This window comes from Bombina bombina, chromosome 4, assembly GCF_027579735.1.
Source record: "Bombina bombina isolate aBomBom1 chromosome 4, aBomBom1.pri, whole genome shotgun sequence".
NCBI lineage: Eukaryota > Metazoa > Chordata > Amphibia > Anura > Bombinatoridae > Bombina > Bombina bombina.
This window is the reverse complement of record NC_069502.1, coordinates 1207092057-1207119838: the sequence shown is the minus strand read 5'-3', so window position 1 is coordinate 1207119838 and position 27782 is coordinate 1207092057. Positions and strand designations below refer to the sequence as shown.

General features: G+C 37.1%; 1 protein-coding gene across 1 annotated transcript in view; it reads right to left on the bottom strand.

The window, feature by feature from the left end:
- The window catches only part of MDGA1 (MAM domain containing glycosylphosphatidylinositol anchor 1), an 802309-nt gene that overhangs the window by 432636 nt on the left and 341891 nt on the right, over positions 1-27782 (bottom strand). The window contains exons 2-3 of the mRNA XM_053712693.1: positions 19366-19505; positions 9213-9387 (exon numbers count right to left, since the gene is read on the bottom strand). Coding sequence (XP_053568668.1) covers positions 9213-9387; positions 19366-19505 — 315 coding nt within the window. The remainder of the gene's footprint in view (positions 1-9212; positions 9388-19365; positions 19506-27782) is intronic.

Sequence of the window (27782 nt, the reverse complement as noted above, 5' to 3'; positions counted from 1 at the left end):
CACACACACATACAAACACTCAGACACACTTAAAAACATACTCAGATGCACACACAAACACTCGGAAACACACTCAGACACACACACAAAAACACACACACAAAAACACTGAGACACACACACACACAAAAACTCAGACACACACTTACAAAATATGTAAACTGCACTGCATTAATTATAAAGCTCATGCCTAGAGCTGCTCCCTGGCTCAGCAGAGCATCAAATGAAAGATAAACAGAGCACTCTAAAAATAAATCACTAAAGAAAAGTTTTAGGTGCAAACTATGAAAATTCTGCTCTCTGACTCTGTTCCAAGCCTGTCAGTGCACAGCCCCGGGCCGCGTGCCTACCGCTTCTTATGGCCAATCACCTCTGCACTCTGCCCACCCCCAGACCCCCGCCCGCCCTCCTACCTGTTCAGTGTGCACTTAGTGTACCATAACCGTAATGGTCTGGTGGGCATCATACTTGGCTCCTTCATTTTAAAGACAGTGTCAAACAGTCATGCGGTCAGGTGCCAGGCATCCCCTCATGATTTGCCAGTTCCCGTTTAGAGAGACAGCACAGCAGTGAGTGACTCCACTGCTCCACATGTCACTGAGCAGTGAGCACAGATAGGCAGGCAGGTTTAGGCTAGCAGCGCAACTTTGCAAGCCCCACGGCATGCCCACAACATTCATAGCGAAATTGGGCAGGGGAGAAGCAAAGTACAAACAAGCAAAAGCAGCCGGGAAAACTATTTGTTGAAATTGCAGCACTGGCTCAAGGGGCAAAAAAATTGTGTGTCTACAACTTCCCCAGTCCCACCAATGTTCACAAATGCCAGCCCCTCTAATAAAAAAAAAATCTAAGCATCTCAACATTGTATTTCTTTGAATTTAAATAAAATTTAAAAAAAAAAAAAAAAAAAAAAAAATTTTTTTTTTTTTTTTTTTTTGGTGTCACCCCCTGGAGGGTGTCACCCGGGTGCGGCCCGCCCCCCCCCGCCCCCCCTAGTGACGCCACTGTAGATTATTTATGCCCAAATTAAATGGTCCTTAGAATTACTGAATGCAGGGTGAGATGCAGGACTAGTGGGTAGTTTTAAAAGACAAATATTTTCAAATGGATCTTTAAATTCACAGAGAAATTATGGATTGACCACTGATTGCAGTGATGAATTTAGTTGTTTTCTTTTACAGTCAATTCAAGGTGGATTTATCTCTTGTGATTTAAAAACTACAATTTGTGTTCATTAAAGTTTACATTAATGGGGTTAAAGTCACATGTATACCTTCTTCTGATTTTTTAGCAAATAAATAATATTACACGTATCATGAAGAATAAATATACTATGTGCATATTTCTGATGATAAGTATGATACATTGTAATCACATTTATGCCATCCTTATAAGGGCTACAAGCTAGCTGACTGAACAGGAGGGATTCTAGAAAAACAACTTGCAGTGGGCAAACACCCTGTAAACCTCTGGGACCAGGAAGCTGGGGGTGAGTTGGGGAGGGCTGTGTGTGGAGTCAGGTGGGTGGAGGCAGAGGTGTAGGGAACAAGAGAAGAGCTAATCAGCCTGTAGCATGGTCAGGGGGGTTGTTAGACACAGAGGGCTCTATTTATCAAGGTCTAGCGGACCTGATCCGACACTGCGGATCAGGTCCGCTAGACCTCGCTGAATACGGAGAGCAATACGCTCGCCATATTCAGCATTGCACCAGCAGCTCACAAGAGCTGCTGGTGCAACGCCGCCCCCTGCAGACTCGTGGCCAATCGGCCACCAGCAGGGGGGTGTCAATCCACCCGATCGTACTCGATCGGGTTGAATTGCGTCGATGTCTGTCCGCCTGCTCAGAGCAGCCGGACAGGTTATGGAGCTTGCCAGAAACACAGGGCATCAAGCTCCATTCGGATACATATGCCCCAGAGAGGCAACAGTGAGGAGGGCACAACGTCACACAATGGGGTTGCAACCTTAAAACTGCACCCAGTAAAACTGCATCTGAGATTCATTTTCTTCTCTTTTATAGAATAGAAGATGTCCTCATGATATTGAGGGGGCACTGCTGGTGACCTGAGCCTGCCCTCACATTCTAATGCAATGCCGCAGACTCTTGCACTCATGCTGTTGGAACAAAAGTGCTTTTCTATGACAACATCACCGTAAAACAAAGCACAGAAGCTTCTCACTGGAATTTGGGGGAGCTAACAAAGAAGTTTGCAAAAGTTATATTGAGGGTGCAAAAAGGTATTGATTGGGTCTTTTTCCTGTTTTATTGTTTAAAATGAACCTTCTCCATCCCTCTCTTGCCTTAAGTAGGCTGGGCATGTAAGAAACGTTTGCAGTGATGATTCAGTGTATCTGGCAGTGAGATTTGGGAACCCTACACAAATGTATGAAGAGAATTCTCTCTTCCCTAACTATAGGCTAGATTAATTGTGGGGCACTAACAGTTATTCGCAAGAGAAAAGGGGTTTATCACGGCTGTTTGCGTGCGCTGGATGTATCGCTCGTATTACAAGTTGAAAGTAAAACAGAAAAGTGTCACAAAACACATCAAAAATACATAACAAAATACAGTTTCACTCATAATAACACCATCTAATGAAAATTATGTAAACAAATTGCACAAAAAACTTATAAGGGCTCAAAGATATGAGGTCTCAGGTGATAGAAAACAAAAGGCTGCAAAAAGCTTTAACATAGAGATACATAGATGTCTAAAGATTTATATGTGTATATATGTATTTACAGACATATAAATACATACATATACATGTCTAAAGATTTATATGTGCATATATGTATTTACAGACATATAAATACATACGTATACATGTCTAAAGATTTATATGTGTATATATGTATTTACAGACATATAAATACATACGTACACATGTCTAAAGATTTATATGTGTATATATGTATTTACAGACATATAAATACATACGTACACATGTCTAAAGATTTATATGTGTATATATGTATTTACAGACATATAAATACATACGTACACATGTCTAAAGATTTATATGTGTATATATGTATTTACAGACATATAAATACATACATATACATGTCTAAAGATTTATATGTGTATATATGTATTTACAGACATATAAATACATACGTACACATGTCTAAAGATTTATATGTGTATATATGTATTTACAGACATATAAATACATACGTACACATATATAGATATATATTTAAGTGCATTGGAGCCTTTTGCAGTCAAGTAGCTAAAAACTTGTAAAAACATATTTATGCAATATTCACATTTAAAGTGAAAGTCAACCATAGCGTTTTTGAAACGCTAGGGTTGACTGTTGAAACAAATAACGGGCACTTTCATTCATGAAGTATAAGATACTTCACGCAGAAAGTGCCTTTATTCGTTTCAACTGTTCGCCATTCTTAGCTGCTACAGCAGGCCATGGCAAAAAAATATTTTGCTAAGAGGTGACGTTTTTCACAAATATATATATCTATATATGTAAAAATAGGTATTTATGAATAAATAGAACATATTTTGCTATGTGAAGAACATTCGAATGGGAAATATTAATATTTTCATGTTGGGTTAGCACAATTGAGAATATGTGATCGGGTTTGCGTGTGAGCAAGGTGTTTTTTTCAGTTTGACATCCATAGGGGAATATGTTAACGTTAATACGAAAACTTTTTACTGTCAGCTTGTAATACGAGCACTGCTCGATGCACGCAAAAAACTTACTTCTAGCGGAGTTAACATGCGAGCGGAAGCGTTAAATACAGCTCCACTTGTAAGTTGGCCCTTTTTTTTTTTAATCTCATGTATTGGAAAGCGCAATATTATTTTGGAGCTCAGTGCTTCTCTCACAGTCACATCTGATGTGATACAGTGGTGTTATAATAGCAAAGCTCTAAACTACAGCTCAAGTACTAAAATGTGCTAAAAACACACTTTTGTCACAAATGATTATATTTTCATAGCCATTTTATTTTAGTTGGATGCTAAACAAAAATTGTCTTAAAAAAAATAATGATATGTTTTGGATTCCTGCTGACTTTTTGAAACAAAATTGAGAATAGTTGTTGCTCTGACCAGAAATTCTCATTATTGCTGCTGAAAACGGAAGGAAAAATAATAAAATTAATATCAAATCAATCAAATACGTGAGTCATTCTTTATTTCTTCTACACATTAAACAGAAATAAAACTCACCGGAGAGATGTCACTATTATTAATCTAATCAATTTGTATTTGTTAACAAGCTGTGTGAATTGTGAGGAAAAATAAAATCATATCTTGTAAGTTTTTGTTAGAGAAGATAGCAGGAATCCCAGAAGTTAGAGCTTAAAAGGGATATTAAACGGTACATAAATGCTAAATATGACAACGTATTTAAAGCAAATAATACACAGATATTAGTTGTTTTTTTCTATGCCCCCTGCGAGGCCCCTTCATGAGTGAGGCCTTAGGCGGTCACCTATTTGGCCTAACATTTGAGCTGCCTATGCATACCCGTATTAACTGTGCACTTTCTTCTAATTACCGACTTAAAGGGACATTACACTGCTGGGCACTACTACAAGAGTACAGTTACTACTGGTTACATTACCCCTTATAGGTGCCAGTTGCAAAATATCTGCATTTTCATATTAGCTGATGCCATCTTGGAGCCTAGGTATTCTCACACCTGTATATAGAAGTGGTGCGCATGCCCAGATCATTGAAATTGTCATTCCCTCTAGGAATTTTGCATGATAACCAGAAGTAAAAGATACAGCTGTGAAAAACACAGTGTTATTGATCTGCAAATGTACATCACTTCTATCATAGAGTGCAAGAATACTTAAGTTTCAATATGGCAGCTCTCAATGTACAGAATTTGTCTGTGTTGTTAAGGGCTTAAAAGTACAAACTAATGTTCAATGACCATTAACAAAAAGTACCTATTAACCAATTAGAATGAACAGGAAGTGCCTCTTAACCAATAAGCGTTCATAAAATGTACCCTGATACTGTATTTGTTTAATGTTAGGTTTACCAGCATTGTGTAAAGACAAAAAAATGATAAATTCTGATATAGATAGATGAGAGAAATATCTTGTATACAGTGTCCTTTTCAATAAAACTGCTTTATATGAGCTCTCTAGCAGTTAGAAGGTTAAGAAAAAAGACAAACAGAGACTGGTATAGAGGAGAGACTTGGTGACAGACGCCAGCAATGCTTTGGCACACATATATTTTTAAGCAAGAAGGAATGTTACTACTACTTTGGAATCTTAGCTTTATTTTATTTTTATTCTGTATATCATCTGAACACAATGTCACCTCTCTGTGAAATCACAAGTCTTCTGAAAAACCCAGGCAGTAACTTGTGAGAAGCAGAGATCGCTAGGCTCTTGTCACCCTCTGATTTGAGCGATGGCTGCCCTCTTTGGAAGTGACTCTCTTTGGTGTTCAGAGAAGCATTTTGATGAGCAGAAAAAAAGTCAGGAGTTAGATTCTGTGTGAGATGTTTCATGGTTTGCTTTTTTTGCTTTGAGATATTCACATTTAGTTGGTTTAATGACAGCTAAAGTCCATGTAGTGGGTTGTGGGGTCTACTGTGTGAGAGAGTGAAAATATATAAACTGTGCTGCAATGTCTGTGCAACTTTAGTGCAGAGTTTTAGCTAAGAGTTTAGTAATTATATATAAATAATGTAATCTCATAATGTTATGAAATAATGTAGCGAATAGTCTGTTCTCTATCCATCTTTCTATCTATCTGTTCATCCATCTATCCTTCTATCTATCTATCTATCTATCTATCTATCATCTATCCATCTATCCATCTGTCCATCTATCCATCTATCTATCTATCTATCTATCTATCTATCCATCTATCTATCTATCATCTATCTATCTATCCATCTGTCCATCTATCCATCCATCTATCCTTCTATCATCTATCTATCTATCTATCTATCTATCTATCTATCTATCTATCTATCTATCTATCTATCTTTCATATATCATCTATCTATCTATCATCTATCTATCTATCTATCTATCTTTCATATATCATCTATCTATCTATCTATCTATCTATCTATCTATCTATCTAATGTATATCTATCTATCATCTATATATCTATAAAAATACCAATATACAATGTTTTTGTGATCTGTTTATTTTTACTTTCAGCAGAAATTAGGGGCTTTGTGGACCAAACCAAGAACTGCAGATGCAGATGCTGGGGGCATGCTAACTTATTAAAGGACAGGTTGAGTTATCAGAGGTCAGCTATTTGTATGGGGACCATTGTTTTCTCTATGGCTAGAGTTTGTGAGCTGCCCAGCAGTGAAAAAGTTAGTTAGGGAACCACACCATGCAGTTAGCAAACACTACACAATTCGGACAACAAGATATGGTTCACTTATTAACTGTCTCACTGCTGGGCCACTAACAAAATCTGGCCTTAGAATGAACTGATGGGGATTATTGTTAGGGCTATCTTTCCATTCAGTATTGCTCCATGGCTCAATAATGGGACACCAGACTCTACAAACAACAACACGTCAGCGTGCGGAGATCACTGAGAGCAGCTGCTTGTTACCAAGTCCATATGAAGAGTAGATGTAAGTATGACAAGGCTGCCGGCCCCCCATCACCCCATAGTTCTTCATGTGATGCATTAAAGCAGCAACAACCCTCACTACTGCTCTAAAGCCAGATATGCAAGAACTCAACATCATCCAGATAGGCACAAAACTGTGAGCAAAGGGGTCCCATAGAAAAAGCCATGTGTCTTTATTTTGTTCTGCTATGTTATGTAAAGAACTGTCTGTATTACTGGTGCTCAGGCAACAGGTAGTGTGTGCTGCTACCTTTGTCATTTTAGTCCTCCTCTTATTATCATTATTAATATTATTTATTTATTCATAAAGACCCAACAGAGCCCATAGAGCTGTGACATTATGTGTGTGGCTACAGAGATACAGTATATTTACAAATAAGACAATAAGATACACCATAAAGAGGGTGAAGTGTGTGAGTATCATCTGATCTACGCCCATATACACAAGGTGCTCTACTACACAGCTACAAACTTACAAAACTAGCTCCAAACTCATAACAAATGAAGTCTTAGAAACTCAGATTTCATCAACACACACACACTCATACAACACACACACCACGCACACTCTCATACAACACATACACACCAGACACCCTCATACAACACACACACACACTCTCATAAAACACACACTCTCATAAAACACGCTCACACACCCCACATACTCTTAAACAACACACACACACTCTCATAAAACACACACTCTCATAAAACACACACTCTCGTAAAACACACACACTCATAAAACACGCTCACACACCCCACATACTCTCAAACAACACACACACTCTCATGAAACACACACTCTCATAAAACACACACACTCATAAAACACGCTCACACACCCCACATACTCTCAAACAACACACACACACTCTCATAAAACACACACACACTCATATAACATATACACAGCGTACACACTCTCATACAACAACACACACTCATACAACACACACGCACATTCTCATATAACACATACACACCAGGCACACTCATACAACACACACAGCACACACTCATACAGCACATACACACCATACACACTCATACAACACACACACTCTCTCATAAAACACACACACTCATATAACACGCTCTCACACCACACACACTCTCAAACAACACACACACACACTCTCATAAAACACACAAACACTCATACAACACATACACAGCACACACACTCTCATACAACAACACACACACAGACCACATACACTCATACAACACACACTCATGCAACACACACTCTCATACAACACATACACACCAGACACAATCATACAACACACACACTCTCTCATAAAACACACACACTCTCATAAAACACACACACTCATATAACACGCTCACACACCCCACACACTCTCAAACAACACACACACTCTCATAAAACACACACATATCACACATACTCTCATAGAATAACACACACTCATACAACACACAGCACATTCTCATATAACACATACACACTCATACAACACATACAGCACACACTCATACAACACACACACTCTCATAAAACACACACATTCTCATAAAACACACACACACTCATATAACACACTCACACACCCCACACACTCTCAAACAACACACACACACTCTCATACAACACACACACCACAAACACTCTCATAAAACACACACACAGATCACATAGCCTCATACAACACACACACACACACACTCATACAACACACACACACACACCACGCACACTCTCATACACAGCAAACACACTCATACAACACACACAGCACACACTCATACAACACACACTCTCTCATAAAACACACACACTCTCAAAAAACACACACTCATATAACACACTCACACAGCCCACACACTCTCAAACAACACACACACTCTCATAATACACACACATTCATACAACACACACACCCCACACACTCTCATATGACATATACACAGCACACACACTCTCATACAACACACACACAGACCACATACACTCACACAACACACACCACACACACTCATACAACACACACAAACCACACACACACACTCTAATACAACACAAACACACTCTGTTGCAACACACACTCACTCATAAAACACACCCACATACCACACACACTCTCATACAACAAACACTCTCATAAAAAAACACACATACTCTCATATAACACACTCACATACATTACACACTCTGTTATACAGCAAACACACACCACACACACACACTCTTAAAACACACACATGCTCTCTCATACAACACACAAACACATCACACACACTCTCCTATAACACACACAAGTTGCGACCCAGTAAACATGGTATTGCAACCCAGTAATGGGAATCGACCCGTGGTTTGAAGAACCCTGCTTTATAAGACAATATACTATACTGAACCTATAAAGAATGTGTTTCTTCAGTGTGTTGATTGAGCATTATTTCATGATCAGGAGATGTTGGTAACATTCTCTCCAGTAAATATATATATTTTTTAATTTGGAACCCTTTGCTCTTCTGCAGCTCATGAAGGATCATGTTGAGTCTTTGCTGGGTGATGGAAGAACCAAACACACAATAGAACTGTGGGAATATCTGGGTTGCCTTTAAATGACTTACACTGCACATCTACTCGAATGGACTTGATGGCTGGGACCCCAACCCCATTCTCAGCTTTACAATAGTATCGACCTCCCTGCATTCTCTGAACCTTCTCAATGCGTAATGTTTCATTGTAGATAGACGTCTCCTGGAACTTTTCTGAGGCACTGCCGGCAGTTTTTGTCCATCGTACCTAGAAAAATTGAGAAAAAATAGGGTAAATAAAATATAAGTATGTATTCATTTTACTAATCCCATACTTCAGAAACAGCTCCTGAGGGCTCAAAATAGTTTCCAAATTATCCATATAATTTTTCTGTACCAATGATAAAGGTGTATATATATATATATATATATATATATATATATATATATATATATATATATGATATTTTTGCTTCAGCTTTGGACATATTTAAACAAATGCTAATAGGCTGAGCTCTCAGACCATAATAACTGGGCTTTGTTCATGACCAGGCCTTTAACAGATGTCACAGCCAGTCTATAATGCACTGCTTGGAGAGGTATAAAGTAGTGGTTTGTAAATACATCTGGGACCTTATATATATATAATTATTGTACCTCTCTCTGCAAGATGCCTAAAATATCTGCTGCAGAGCGCTATGCGGGTTGATTAATGATATCTATAAAAATGGAGGCGGTTTTTGGCCTTGTAGTAATTTGGGAGGGTGAGAGGGAATTTGCAGAAAGCAAGAAGAGCCTGATTAGATTAAATTGTTCTTTACTCAGCAAGCTTAATAGTTCAGACCTCAAAAGGAAAATACAACTATCAGAAACACTAGTATAAAACATAATGTGCGCACACCTGGGAAAGGCTTATTTCCCCACATGTTGTACTGTAATATTATATACTTATATTAATGTCTGCAGAAGAAACATTTTATCAATGCATCGGCATTATAAGGGGCCTCACTTGCAACCTGAAAATGATTTGTATTTTCCAACAAGATGCAAGCACACAGACATGCAGATTTACCGCTGCTTCTTAACTTATGTCTCTGGCGAGCCGGAAACTACTGGCGTAGAAAACAGCATCCGCTGCTTATTAAATCTACCTCAGTCTTATTTATATACATTTTATCATCTAAACACACATATACAGTATATACACATATTTATACACACATATATACAGTATATACACATATTTATACACACACATATACAGTATATACACATATTTATACACACACATATGCAGTATATACACATATTTATACACACACATACATTATATACACATATTTATATACACACATATACAGTATATACACATATTTATACACACATATACAGTATATACACATATTTATATACACACATATACAGTATATACACATATTTATACACACATATATACAGCATATACACATATTTATACACTCATATACAGTATATACACATATTTATACACACATATATACAGTATATACACATATTTATACACACATATATACAGCATATACACATATTTATACACACATATATACAGCATAAACACATATTTATACACACATATATACAGCATATACACATATTTATATACACACATATACAGTATATACACATATTTATATACACACATATGCAGTATATACACATATTTATACACACACATATACAGTATATACACACATATATACAGCATATACACATATTTATATACACACATATACAGTATATACACATATTTATACACACATATACAGTATATACACATATTTATACACACATATATACAGCATATACACATATTTATATACACACATATACAGTATATACACATATTTATACACACACATATACAGTATATACACATATTTATATACACATATATACAGCATATACACATATTTATATACACACATATACAGTATATACACATATTTATACACACATATATACAGCATATACACATATTTATATACACACATATACAGTATATACACATATTTATACACACATATACAGTATATACACATATTTATACACACACATATACAGTATATACACATATTGTATATACACATGTACAGTATATACTCATATTTATATACACACATATACAGTATATACACATATTTATATACACACATATACAGTATATACACATATTTATACACACATATATACAGCATATACACATATTTATATACACACATATACAGTATATACACATATTTATACACACACATATACAGTATATACACATATTTATACACACATATATACAGCATATACACATATTTATATACACACATATACAGTATATACACATATTTATACACACACATATACAGTATATATACACACACATATACAGTATATACACATATTTATACACACACATATACAGTATATAAACATATTTATACACACATATATACAGCATATACACATATTTATATACACACATATACAGTATATACAGATATTTATACACACACATACACAGTATATACACACACACATATACAGTATATACACATATTTATACACACACATATACAGCATATACACATATTTATATACACACATATACAGTATATACACATATTTATACACACACATAAACAGTATATACACATATTTATACACACACACATATACAGTATATAAACATATTTATACACACACATATACAGTATATACACATATTTATACACACACATACAGTATATACAGATATTTATACACACACATATACAGTATATAAACATATTTATACACACACACATACAGTATATACACATATTTATACACACACATATACAGTATATACACACACATATACAGTACATACACACATATACAGTATATACACATATTTATATACACACATATACAGTATATACACACACATATACAGTATATACACACACATATACAGTATATACACATATTTATACACACACATATACAGTATATAAACATATTTATACACACACACATACAGTATATAAACACATACAGTATATACACATATTTATACACACACACATATACAGTATATAAACATATTTATACACACACACATACAGTATACACACACATACAGTATATACACATATTTATACACACACACATATACAGTATATAAACATATTTATATACACACACATACAGTATATACACACACATACAGTATATACACATATTTATACACACACATATCGTGGTCGGACTTTTATCCGACTGACGCTTGTCCGACGGACATTTGTCCGACGGACAATATTCCGAAAGACATTTATCCGGCTGCTGGGTGGGAATGAAGCTTAAAAATCACGGTTTTATAACATTTTTAATAGTGGACTGACAAAAGACAATTAAATCAACTTATATATAACATTTATAACATTTTTAATAGTGGACTGACAAAAGACAATTAAATCAATTTATATATAACATATTAATTATAGTATTATAATTATAATAATTATATTATGTGTTAAAAGTACATCGTGAGGGTAGGGACCCATGGATAGGTTCCCAGAGGCGGTTGCGGCGCCCGAGTCACTGATTGTAACAGAAAATTTTGGATCGTATCTGCCCTCAGCCGAATGTATCTTGAACAAGGAATTCTTAACAGTAAAGAATATGGATACATAAACATCACTCATTCGATAACCCCCATCATTTACCATCTACCGAAGATTCACAAATCGTTGGAGAAACCACCAGGGAGACCAATCATTTCCGGCATTGGATCCCTGAGCTCAAATCTATCTGAGTATATTGATCTGAATCTCCAAACATATGTGAAGCAGCTACCTTCCTACCTGAAAGATTCGACACAGGTACTTAACCTCCTAGAAGGAATCACCTGGGAAGATGGATACATTCTTGCCACCTGCGATGTTACATCCCTGTACACGTGCATACCTCATGAAGAGGGAGTTAAGGCGGTGGAATTCTTCTTGGATAAAGACGAGAATCTTCGAGAAGAACAAAAGGAATTCATCCTAGAGGGGATTTGATATATTCTGAGCCATAACTACTTCTATAATGAAGGAAATTATTACCGACAGATATGCGGTACGGCGATGGGGACCAGGTTCGCACCGAGCTACGCGAACCTGTACATGGGAAAGTGGGAACATATCTTCTGGGAATCATGCCCAGCGAGTGCGGACCTGGTCCTCTATCGCCGATACATAGATGACATCATTATCATATGGAAGGGGACAGAAGAAGACTTGAAATACACCTTCGAAGTGATGAACAGAAGCACCGAGAACCTTAAATTCACATACATCTGGAGCAGGAGTGAGTTGACCTTTCTGGATCTTAAGATCGAAATTGTTGAAAACAAAATAGAAACTTCTACATTCTTTAAGAAAGTGGATAGCAACAATTTCATCCACAGAATGAGCTGCCACCATAAGTCCTGGAAAGACAACATCCCGAAAGGACAATTATTGAGAACAAAGAAAAATTGCTCAACCCAAGAAAGATGGGAACAACAGGCAGAATTAATCAAGAACAAATTCATAGACCGAGGATACGACAAGACCGAATTGGAACAAAAAATGCAGGAAATCAGCAATATCGAAAGAACTGAGTTGATGATATACAAAAGAAAAGAAAAACTACTAGAAGACAAAACACTAAACATAAATATGATTACCGAATACAGTGGAAATAAGGAAATCATTGAAAGGATAATCCAAAGACATTGGCCACTTCTAAGGGACGATGATATTATTGGCGAGATTCTTCCTCCTAAACCAAGATTCATCTATAGGAAGACGAAGAACCTAAAAAGTAAATTAGCTCCCAGCCTACAAAGAAAGAAGACATCAGGTGTCAAGGATGTTTTTGGAAAAGAGTTAAATGGCTTTTTCCCTTGCACATCGTGCAAAGCGTGCAAGCATGGTATCAAATCTACAACTTTCTGTTGCCATCACACGAAAGAGAAACACAAAATCCATAACCTGATTAGATGCCGTGACAGCGGAGTGATTTACCTGCTGCAGTGCACTTGTGGACTGCAGTATGTGGGACAGACCTCCCGGCCTCTAAGGGACAGAATCCGGGAGCATCTACTTCTTATTGGAAAACTTAACATGGACACGGCACTGTATCGCCATTTTACAGTCAAGCATCAAGGAAATATAAAAGACCTATCATTTATGGGCATAGAAAAAGTCACAAGAAGCTGGAGAGGTGGAGACTACACAAGCAAAATCCGTATCATAGAATCCAAATGGATCTTCAACCTCGACTGCCTTTTCCCAAGAGGACTAAACAACAAGGAGGATCTCTCCCATCTACTCAATACCAGCGGACGCCCATAAGGAATAGCCTCAAGACAGAAGAATTACCTGGAATTCATTTGATGTGTATGCACACATGTATACCTGACTCTCCTGGAATACTCCAAAAATCTATGTATACCTGACTATCCTGGAATACTTCAAAAATCCCCAAACAATACTTACCATCAAGAAGTAAGTCCAATGTTATCCTTTCAAACTCACCACAACTAGGGACTGAACTACCTGATGAGTTCAACCATCGGAAATGGAATGAAAGGCTGATGTACTCCTGCCGAACCCCAGAATTCTCGGTATCCAGGCTCCGACATATTACAGCGTGGAACTGATCACCCAGATTGAGCGTCAATTGCATCAACATGTTACAGCTTTCAACCTGATGAGTTTAACCATTGGAAATGGAACAAAAGGCTGAGACACTCCTGCCGAACCCCAGAAATCTCGGTACCTCGGCTCTGACATGTTATAGCGTGGAACTTATCACCCAGATTAAGTGTCAATTGCATCGACCCACATATATTATAATAAAAGGTTCTCTCCTTCGACAATCATTGTACCTCTCATCTACACCGTCCCTAATACGTCAACTATGTCTATAACTCTAGAAATACACAGGCTCAGAAATTCTATTTTTATTTCTACCCTTACGCTATCTTATAACTCTAGAAATACACAGGCTCAGAAATTCTATTTTTATTTCTACCCTTACGCTATCTTACAGTTAGGTGAGTAACGCAACCGGCGTGACCATCAACATGACCACTAATCCTCAGAAATATTGGCTGACCGATAGTGGCTATATGGTCTTTTTGATCTCCACAACTGTTAGTACAGATTCTTATTTTTGTCTCATATACACTGAGGACCAATTCCACAAGGGTAGATCAAGAAACCCTTTAACCATTGAAATTAGACATTGTGATGGTCTGAATGGACGCTCTCCAGAGTCATAGTAACACTAGTTAGTTATTTATTACAATTATAAATTTAGGACATCGAGCATAGCCATCAAATTTAGGACATCGAGCATAATTATCCTCTAATGTTACATATCTTTTCATGTAAAAGGTACTAATCTCTCTAATGTTACATATCTTTTCATGTAAAAGGCACTAATCTCTGTCTCCTTCTAAATCTATCCCAAACAACATTATTATAGGGATATACATACATCTACCCTGATAGCCATCAATAAAAATATATCTCCTGCATACACCGGAGCATACAGGTTCATAGAGATATGGCCATTGGGACTGACATATACCTTAATATCACATAGAGTGTCTTAACAATGAATCTCTTCCCTTGAGTTGATTTATAAAGAAGGACCATTTCTCTCTCCGCTATTATTATGAATTGGCAGAGGACCAATTCCCGGGGTGTTACATACAAATACTCTCTGTCAAGAACACAAATAACGGAAGGGCTATGAGTGACGTCATGACCAATAGGATAAGCGGAATCAGATCGCAATGAATATTTATATAACTTACTCCAAATTTTCCAATTTATAATGACGACGAGGGGAACACAAACCAGATGCCCCTGTTGATAGGTATAAACAAATAGAACAAACTGCATACTAAGGCAGTCTCACGCCAACCGGAAGTGACGTCACTGCCCGAACGGAGGCTAAGCGGTACATAGTGGACGTACTTTATCCACTGATGAATCAACACAGTATTACAAACTAACACAATAAGATAGGTTACTAATACAACATATAAACCACATGAGAATTAAGAAGTTAATTTATTTAGATATCGGAACTTTACAGTAAACCGGAAGTGCTGAGTAATCTCCCACATCCGGGTTCTCATAGCACAAACGCTATAAAAGATCACCAGTAAGCACACAAAACCAGTCTTGAGAAAGGCCTATATAAGGCCGAAACGCGTAGACCAGTACTGGTGAGTTCATTTTCAATCTTAGTCGATTGTTTTTGATTTTTTGCACATTGCTGTTATTTGCTTTTTTCACAGGTTGGATTGACGATTTCTTTTATACACTTTGGAGTTTTTCTTTTATACACTTGGGAGTTTTTCTTTATCACCTGAGACCGTTGTCTCATTTTTTTATCTAGCTGCACTAAGGAGCCAGCAGTCCAGCTTCCATTTGGATTTACCACATTTAGACTTTTCAACATCAATTGTTTCTTTATTGCACTCAGACTATAACATTGTTTATTGTTTATATTTTTTTGGGAATCAGATCGTCTTTTGCAACAACTGTTTCTTTATATGCAACAACTGTTTCTTTATATGTTTTTTGTACCTAAAATGTATAACTGCCTATCTCTTGGGAATCTTATTGATTCATATTGTTTCATCTGAACACCAGAAAGTTTTTTAGTTTTTCGTCTGTTTGGTTTTTTTCGTTTTTTTCATTTTTTCGTTTTTTTCATTTTTTCATTTTTTCCCCTTTTTTCACTCCTTTTTTCCACTCCAATTATTAATCCATTTTTTGGGTCTCTTTTTGATCTAAATAGGAGCACCGTATTGTTTTTGAAAACTTCCACTCAAATTTTGTGATCACTTTTTTCTAAGAGACACTCATTTTTTCTCATCACATTTATCTTCGATATCCCCTGGTCGCAGCAGACCTTATTGGAACAGACTATTAGTTAGAGGTCACATTATACAAGCCAGCATATAAATCCTCAATTGTTTTTTAATCATGTTTTAATGTCGATATATTATTATGTATGTCACTAACCATGGATCCATGAGTATATGTATTTACTGATTTTTAAGAATATTTTAAAAGTTTTTATTTGAATGTAATAAATTTCACATTGATTGTAACAAATCATATCTAGATCCTTTAGTACACCTAGCCTCCGTTAGTTGGCGCCTGGGCCCCTCCTCATTATTATATATAACATTTATAACATTTTTAATAGTGGACTGACAAAAGACAATTAAATCAATTTATATATAACATATTAATTATAGTATTATAATTATAATAATTATATTATGTGTTAAAAGTACATCGTGAGGGTAGGGACCCATGGATAGGTTCCCAGAGGCGGTTGCGGCGCCCGAGTCACTGATTGTAACAGAAAATTTTGGATCGTATCTGCCCTCGGCCGAATGTATCTTGATTTATTTAAGTAAATCTTATATATTATGTGCTATTGCCTTTAAAAAGTCTAATCTTGAGTATTCACTGTATTTTTCTAAAACTTTCATTATCCTGTTGTTTATGATTTCATATTTTTTTTTTGGTTTTCTCAGTTCAACTCCAGAATTAATTTTTTCAATTGTTAACTCCCATTCTGCTTGTTCTTTTCTTATTTTTGAAACTAGTCTGCAAATGCTTGGGTGGGTTATAGACATTCGTTGGTCAAATGCTCTGTGCCATCCTTCTAGAGAGTTGTTTGTTCTAGGTAACCCTAGTTTTGTTCTTTCAAAAGTGTTCCACATCGTAATATCGAAAGTAGGTTTTCTTCTTGTACCTTGTTGTAGTTCGCCAATCCAGGTTTTTTCAAAATAATTTAAAAATTCAGATAAAATGTTACTGTTTTGTTTTTCTATTGATTTTACAAAGTCATTAAATGTTTCAACTACATCTTCCACTGGCACAAATGCTAATGCTTCTAAGCATTTTATGATCAGAGCATTTTTTTCATTATTATACCATATTTTTAAGCCCAAAGATTGTATTTTTCTCCACAGGCATTGGGAAAAATGGAAAAAGCATCCATAAATTATTGTATTTTGTAAAAAATTTGTCATGCAATTTATTGCTGCTCTTTCAAAATCTACAGTAATTGATATAGGATTGATATCTGGATTTTTTTCTTTTATAATACTAAAAATTAAATGATAAGTTTCCTGATTTTTATTTTTTGATATGCAGTATACTAATGGTATGGTATGGTTATCTTCTATTAAAACATGTATTGTATACAACTGAAAACCTAAAGGAGCTGAGTCAAATGTTCCGTCACAGAGCCAGTGTTGTTTTTTTGAAAGAAGATCTACATTTTTTTTAGTAGACAGAATGATTAAATTTTCACTTTCGTACCTGATGAAATCTTCTCTGGTTGTTTTTCTTAAATCATCATTTAAAATGTTTCCATTTGGTGTTGTTCGATGTCGACGTACCATTCTGGCAAGAGTTTCTTTTTTAGGTAGAGCTCCTGCTGCTTCAAGGGGGAAATTAGATGTGCAATTTTGTATTATGCTTGATGTTACTTCTTCTGAATTTTTAGCAACTTCTTTTATTTTTTCAATTGTTTTCATAGATAAAATTCTTGCTGCATTAGTTGGATGTGAATGATTTGATGCATCTTTTTCAATTATATCATTAATGGTTTTTAGCCTTCCTCCACAAAAACCTTTTTTTTCACATCTCCAATATGTGACATTTTCTTTTTTTTTGTCTACAATGTATGCATAACCTTCATATAACATTTTTCTTCCTCATTTACACGTCTTTATGAACTCCATTTTTTTAATTTGATGGGGTTTTTTTAAATTTATTTATTTAAGTGTTTGTGTTGTTTTTTTACCTCAGTAGCCACAATATATATTTAAATTTTCCGCTTTTTTACTAATGACAATTACGCAATTACGTGATTGCGTGATTGTGGCTGCTATGTATATATTGCATCTGTTGGACTCTGACTCTCCATAAGGCAGCTAATATGATGATATAATTAATCTCATTGTTTCTGTTAACTCTGTATCTGCCCATTAATGAGTGCACTATTATTATTTGTTAAACACATAATCACATGAAGTCTCTCTCACATTCTATATCTGTTCAGTGATTAGCTCAAGGTCCATTTTTCCTACACAAGCTGTGACCATGCAGGACCAGCGTTTACCTACTAGTGGGGAAACTTTGTACGACATGGGATTTACCTGAGGCCGTGGGTGCCCCTTTACCAGACACTCCAGAACTAAGACGTTTCCTTCCCGTATGGTGTACACTCGCTCGCTGATGTTGTCTTCCTTCACTACACAGGCCTGCCCGGAGTGGATTATCTGAGCCTGAGGTGGAGCTGGAAAAGCAAACACAGATATATGAGCTACATGACAGGCCTTGCCTTAACTGGTGTCAGTATCTTTCATAATCCAGTACTACATGCCACACAGTGCTTGCTTGATCAGTTTAAGAACTCATTCATATGCGTCCCTTATTGGCTGCATTTGTGGGAGTTACACACATAGACTTGTATGGTCACTAACCATTATATTACATGTTCTAACCAATAAGAGCATTTAAAATTTCACTATAATGGCCCTTTGAAAAAATAATGAGTTTAATTAATTTATTGAGACTTTAATCACCTGCTTAAGGTGCAAAGAGGACATCCAACAACCAGATTAATCACTAATAAGTCGTGGGTTTCACCACAAGCAGTGTTAGCGCATGTCTTTCAAATATATACAGCATCTCACAAAAGTGAGTAAACCCCTCACATTTTTATAAATATTTTATTATATCTTTTTATGTAACAACACTGAAGAAATTACACTTTGCTATAATGTAAAGTAGTGAGTGTACAGCCTGTATAACAGTGTAAATTTGATGTCCCCTCAAAATAACTCAACACACAGCCATTAATGTCTAAACCATTGGCAACAAAAGTGAGTACACCCCTAAGTGGAAATGTCCAATATTTTGTGTGGCCACCATTATTTTCCAGCACTGCCTTAACCCTCTTGGGCATGGAGTTCACCAGAGCTTCACAGGTTGCCACTGGAGTCCTCTTCCACTCCTCCATGACGACATCACAGAGCTGGTGGATGTTAGAGACCTTGCACTCCCTGACCTTCCTTTTGAGGATGCCCCACAGATGCTCAATAGGGTTTAGGTGTGGAGACATGCTTGGCCAGTCCATCACCTTTATCCTCAACTTCTTTAGCAAGGCAGTGGTCGTCTTGGAGGTGTGTTTGGGGTCATTATCATGTTGGAATACTGCCCTGCGACCTAGTCTCTGAAGGGAGGGGATCATGCTCAGCTTCAGTATGTCACAGTAGATGTGGGCATTCATGGTTCCCTCAATGAACTGTAGCTCCCCAGTGCCGGCAGCACTCATGCAGGCCCAGACCATGACACTCCCACCACCTTGCTTGACTGTAGGCAAGACACACTTGTTTTTGTACGCCTCACCTGGTTGACGCCACACATGCTTGACACCATCTGAACCACATAAGTTTATCTTGGTCTCATCGGACCACAGAACATGGTCCCAGTAATCCATGTCCTTAGTCTGCTTGTCTTCAGCAAACTGTTTGCAGGCTTTCTTGTGCATCATCTTTAGAAGAGGCTTTCTTCTGGGACAACAGCCATGCAGACCAATTTGATGCAGTGCGCAGCATATGGTCTGAGCACTGACAGGCTGACCACCCACCCCTTCAACCTCTGCAGCAATGCTGGCAGCACTCATATGTCTATTTCCCAAAGACAACCTCTGGATATGACACTGAGCACGTGAACTCAACTTCTTTGGTCGACCATGGCGAGGCCTGTTCTGAGTTGAACTTGTCCTGTGAAACCACTGTATGGTCTTGCCCACCGTGCTGCAGCTCAGTTTCAGGGTCTTGGCAATCTTCTTATAGCCTAGGCCATCTTTATGTAGATCAACAATTCTTTTTTTCAGATCCTCTGCGTTCTTTGCCATGAGGTGCCATGTTGAACTTCCAGTGACCAGTATGAGAGAGTGTGAGAGCGATAACACCAAATTTAACACACCTGCTCCCCATTCACACCTGAGACCTTGTAACACTAATGAGTCACATGACATCGAGGAGGGAAAATGGCTAATTTGGACATTGCCACTTAGGGGTGTACTCACTTTTGTTGCCAATGGTTTAGACATTAATGGCTGTGTGTTGAGTTATTTTGAGGGGACAGCAAATTTACACTGTTATACAGGCTGTACACTCACTACTTTACATTGTAGCAAAGTGTAATTTCTTGAGTGTTGTCTCATGAAAAGATGTAATAAAATATTTACAAAAATGTGAGGGGTGTACTCACTTTTGTGAGATACTGTATATGTATATCATCAGTTATTTTTAGAGCGCCAACAGAGTCTGCAGCAATAAAGCAAGGGTCTAATATGCAAGGTGACAGTTATGAGAGACAAAGGGATAGAGTTGCACTGGTTTAAATCATCTCTCATGAAAGTTATCTACAAAGCAGCTGGGCTCATAGGCGTACATGCTAAGGGGTTTCAAGGGGATAACTAAAGGAGGAAAGGAACTAAGATAGGAAAATATTAGTGTATATTACATGCATCCCTGAACAGTAGAGTTTTTAAGGAGCACTTGAAAGTTTGAAAACTAGGAGAGTCATGTTGAAGGCAGAGTTGCACAAAATGGGGGCCAGACTGTAGAAATCATGTAGGCGGGAATGTGACAATGTAATGAGAGAGGAGGAGAAAAGGAGATCATGAGCAGTGCGAAGGGGAAGGGAGCTTGAAGCCCCGTATTTCTGGCGAGCCTTCCAGATCACCAGAAACACCAGTTATGAAGCAGCTGTCCGCCAGCCCCCACATCACCATAAACTAAATTAAACTATTAACCCCTAAACCTAACAACCCGCTAACTTTATATTAAATATTACACACAAAAATAAACACTAAGTTACACACAAAAATAAACACTAAGTTACAAAAAATAAAAAATAAATTATCAAAGATTTAAACTAATTACACCTAATCTAAGGGCCCTATGAAAATAAAAAAGCCCCCCAAAATAAAAAAATCTAACCTACAATAAACTACAAATAGCCCTTAAAAGGGCTTTTTGCGGGGCATTGTCCCAAAGAAATCATCTCTTTTACCTGTAAAAAAAAAAATACAAACACCCCCCCAAAGTAAAACCCACCACCCACACAACCAACCCCCTTAAATACAAACCTAACAAAAAAACCCTAAGCTCTCCATTGCCCTGAAAAGGGCATTTGTATGGACATTGCCCTTAAAAGGGCATTTAGCTCTGCTCTATTGCAGCCCAAACCCTAATCTAAAACTAAAACCCACCCAATAAACCCTTAAAAAATCCTAACACTAACCCCTGAAGATTCACTTACAGTTTTGAAGATCCAACATCCATCCTCCAAGAAGCTGGCAGATGTTTTCATCCAAGCGGTCGAAGTCTTCACCCAGACGGCATCTTCTATCTTCATCCAACCGACGCGGAGCGGCTCCATCTTCAAAACATCCGATGCGGAGCATCCTCTTCTTACGACATCTTCTTCCCGAATGAAGGTTCCTTTAAATGACGTCATCCAAGATGGCGTCCCTTAGATTCCAATTGGCTGATAGAATTCTATCAGCCAATTGGAATTAAGGTTAAAAAAATCCTATTGGCTGTTGCAATCAGCCAATAGGATTGAGCTTTCATCCTATTGGCTATTCCAATCAGCCAATAGAATGCGAGCTCAATCCTATTGGCTGAATGGATTAGCCAATAGGATTGAAGTTCAATCCTATTGGCTGATTACATCAGCCAATATGATTTTTTCAACCTTAATTCCGATTGGCTAATAGAATTCTATCAGCCAATTGGAATCTAAGGGACGCCATCTTGGATGACATCATTTAAAGTTACCATCATTCAGCAAGAAGATGTCGATTGAAGAGGATGCTCCGCGCCAAATGTCTTGAAGATGGAGCCGCTCCGCGTCGGAAGGATGAAGATAGAATATGCCGTCTGGGTGAAGACTTCTGCCCGTCTGGAGGACCACTTCTGCCGGCTTCATTAAGGACATCTTGCTGCTTGGATGAAGACTTCTGCCGGCTTCTTAGAGGATGGATGTCGGATCTTCAAAACTGTAAGTCGATCTTCAGGGGTTAGTGATAGGATTTTTTAAGGCTTTATTGGGTGGGTTTTAGTTTTAGATTAGGGCTTGGGCTGCAATAGAGCTAAATACCCTTTTAAGGGCAATGCCCATACAAATGCCCTTTCAGGGCAATGGGGAGCTTAGTTTTTTTTAGTTAGGTTTTTATTTGGGGGGTTGTGTGGGTGGTGGGTTTTACTGTTGGGGGGTTGTTTGTAATTTTTATTTACAGGTAAAAGAGCTGATTTCTTTGGGGCAATGCCCAGCAAAAGGCCATTTTAAGAGCTATTTGCAGTGTATTGTAGGTTAGGGGTTTTTTTTATTGGGGGGGGGGCTTTTTTATTTTCATAGGGCTCTTAGATTAGGTATAATTAGTTTAAATCTTTATTTAAAACTTTATTTTTTTGTAACTTAGTGTTTGTTATTTTTTGTAACTTAGTTGTTAGTTTTTTGTAACTTTGTAATTTTTAATTGTAGAATTAAATTATTTGAGTAGGGTTAGGTTTTTAAATATATAATATATTTAATTTAATTGTTAGTTTAATGTTATTTTAGTATAATAGTTAGGGTAGATTAATTAATAGTTTAATATAGTTTAATGTAATTTTAGTATAATAGTTAGAGTAGGTTAATTAATAGTTTAATATAGTTTAATGTAATTTTAGTATACTGTAATAGTTAGGGTAGATTAATTAATAGTTTAATATAATTTAATGTAATTTTAGTATAATAGTTAGGGTAGATTAATTAATAGTTTAATATAATTTAATGTAATTTTAGTATAATAGTTAGGGTAGATTAATTAATAGTTTAATATAGTTTAATGTAATTTTAGTATACTGTAATAGTTAGGGTACATTAATTAATAGTTTAATATAATTTAATGTAATTTTAGTATAATAGTTAGGGTAGAATAATTAATAGTTTAATATAGTTTAATGTAATTTTAGTATAATAGTTAGGGTAGATTAATTTAATTTAATTTTAAAGGTAAATTTTAATTTATTATAAGATTGGGATGAGTTACTATTTAATATAAATTGTTAGGTTTTTAGGTTTAGAGGTTAATAGGTAAATTTAGTTTATGGCGATGTGGGGAGCTGGCGGTTTAGGGGTTAATAACTTTATTTAGTTGTGGTGGGCTCCGTGAGTGGCGGGATAGGGGTTAATAACATAATGTAGGTGGCGGCGGTGTAGGGGCAGCAGATTAAGGGTTAATAACATAATGTAGGTGGCGGCGGTGTAGAGGGCAGCAGATTAGGGGTTAATGACATAATGTAGGTGGCGGTGGGCTCCGGGAGCGGCTGAATAGGGGTTCATAACTTTATTAGAGTGGCGGTGGGCTCCGGGAGCAGCGGGATAGGGGTTAAAAATTTTATTTAGTTGCGGCAGGGTCCGGGAGTGGAGGGATAGGGGTTAATAACTTTATTTAGTTGCGGTGGGGTCCGGGAGCGGCGGGATAGGGGTTAAACAGTTTAGTATAGTGGCAGTATTTAGTGACAGTATACAAATAAAGCTGTGAAAAAGCCGAAGAGCAGCGAGATCGATGACTGTTAGTTAACAACAGTCCGCTGCTCATCACCCCGTACTTGGTGCGCTGCTTTTTGACAGCTTTTTTGTTAAATAATGAGAGCGTATTCATGTCCGCGGCAGCAATGATAGGCAATGTCAGGCGAATGTATTTGTGCCGTTGAATGCAGCAAAGTTGACGGCTTGATAAGTAGGCCTCTAAGTAGCTATCAACCAAAGAGCATAAACGGGAAGTACCTGTCAACTAATGACCATTAACAAGAATAGGTTTTCAGCCAATGAGCACAAATAGTAAGTAGCTATCAGCCAATGTGCATTAACAGGAAGTACCTATCAACCAATGACCATTAAAAGGAAAATTTATCAGCCAGTGAGCGTTAGTAGGACATGTACATCAGATACTCCGGGATTAGTTTCTAGCTTTTACTACAAACATTTTTAAGGCAATAAAAATATCAGCATGCTTTGATGCAACTCTTTTTATGGATGGCAGTTTGAATACAACTTCATGCTAAGTAGACTATAGATTAACTCCTGCCTATCCAAAGAGTCTGCAATACCATATAATCCCCTTTTTGTATCTACTAATGGTACTATCTCCTTCTAACGTATTGTCTATATCTCTCATTAACCCCTTTTCCACATTCCCAACATCTTGCAATAGGATCACATGCACCATAACACGTGTGATGATGTCGCCATTTGTTGATGCATATAAATGAGTTAGCTCCCCTAGGCAATAAGCAAACCTATTAGTGCAGAAGATGACTGAGATTCTCTTCACAGGAGAAGGAAAGTTGAAGATATTTGTAAAGTGAGCAATAATTAAGTAATACATTGTAGATAGCCTGGAAATCATGTTTGGACAGCAGTGGCTAAGGGGTTACATAATAATATGATAAAAAAACGGGCATGATATATATTAAAAACTAGCATAAAATATTATGGTCCAAAAGTCAGAAACTAAAGCGGATAGTTTTCCGTTTGGGGTGGAGCTTGAGAACAGCATGCTCCAGAGCTGTGCGGTGACCAAGCACCGCTGAAAAAATCCTACCCAAGCTATCTAACCACTTACCCCAGCAACCAAGTGGGGATATCAGTGTGGTAATACTCACAGCCAGGAGATCCTGGCTGTAGAGAAGCTGGAAAGTCCCTATCTTTTTATTGGACTGAATGAATGCTGAATGAGTACCTGGCAGAAGGCACAAAGCTAAGCGGCAAAATTCTGGGGTAATTAACACCCTTAATACCCCCTACCTGGCTGCTAGAGTTCCGGAACCAGTGCGTGGTAGCTGGTTGCTGTACGGAGGATAAGGACCCGACACGCCGCGGACAGCTTCCTGCAGTGCTTGACAGGAAGCCGGAGAAAAAGCTAGTGCCGGTGAGGAGGTCCGTCGCTTCGCGGAGGGATCCGTGCTGGGCCGACCAACCTCATCGGGAGCTGGGCTGCTGAGTCAAGGCGGTGGACCGGGTTCCTTGGGTTTGCTGGGAGCGAACACAGCCGCTTTGGGATAATCCGGGTGCCTGCACTAAATCGACGGGGAGCCTCTAGAAACTGTTGCTGCCGCAAGTATCACTACTGTATCTACCTTCTTTGTTTGCTATTAACTTTGCCAGACCGGCTGGTCTGAAGAGAGTCAGTTAGCCTTTAAAGAGATTACCGGTTATTATGCTTTATGCCGGATAAACTGTTCATATATTTAATCAGGTCACCCTACTCCTTATATTTTGTATATAGGTGTTTTCCTATATGGTGGCCTTGCTAACTTTAGCTGACTGTGGAGGTAAAATCCTACAAACGGCCTACTTTACTTTCTCTGTCTTCCTAAAGTGAAAGCTAAAGTGTGGAGGAAAACAAAAAGGATAAAAGTCGAAGTAAAAAGGGGAAACCTGATAATCTATGATTCATATTTGCAGGGTGCTAATTAAGAGACATAAAAATTGTACTTTTGAAGATCTTAAGGACATTTGTTTGGTATATGTCAAATTTAAAACCTTCATGTGAATATAGTTTGGGGGTTGGCATATTATCCCTATGTGTTACTTTTACATCTCCTGCAATACATTTATGCTAAACACAGGGTTTATCTTTATCTATCTATATGTTGGAAAGTGGTGCTAACACCAATTTACCTTACCGGATCTTCTATGCTGAACCTGACAATTGAATAACATTTGCTAATATCTTTGCTTGTTAGGCTGACTTGTCATTTTCTAGACAATTGTTGTTTTTTGCTATCCACGAAATTCCTTTTCTATATTAATAAGGTGGGGTCAAAAAGAAAAAAAAAGAGAGAGAAAAGGAAAGAAAGAGAAAGGAAAGAGAAGGAAGGGCTAAAGGAAAAATAAAAAATCTCATATTTTGGGTTATTTGCTCATTAGGATTTATATATTGTAGCAGTTTTAAGAAAGACCGTTATTTTTTAAACATTGTGTATAGTCTATCCATTCTGGTGGCTAGATTATAGGTGAAAAGGGAAGTAGACAAGAGGAAGGGGAAGGTAGGGAATTTATATAAACACTTTGACAGGCTTATTTTTTTTTTTTTTGTTCTTTTTTTCTGTGTGGTTTTATTTTTTTATTTTTTATTTTGTTGCTTTTTTTTTTTTTTTTTTTTTTTCTCTCTTTCCCCCTAGCTGGGGGATCACCCTATAATTTAAGATACTCACACTTATAAAAAAAAAAAAAAAAAAAGAAAAAAAAAAAAGAAAGAGGACCCAGAGGTCCATCACTTCAGCTAGTACAGCTTTTTGCTTTCACAAGTGTTGTTTTTTTGTGTCCTTGCAGTGGCGAGGCTGTTAATAGGTTGGTTCACATCTTAGTACTAAATTTTCACTTGCACATTTAATCTATGGAAAAATTCGTCACACTGACGAAAAGAAATTCACCGGTGATGCCTGCTAAAGTAAAAGATAAAAAATCTAAAACAAATGATACCAGTCTTGATGTTACATTA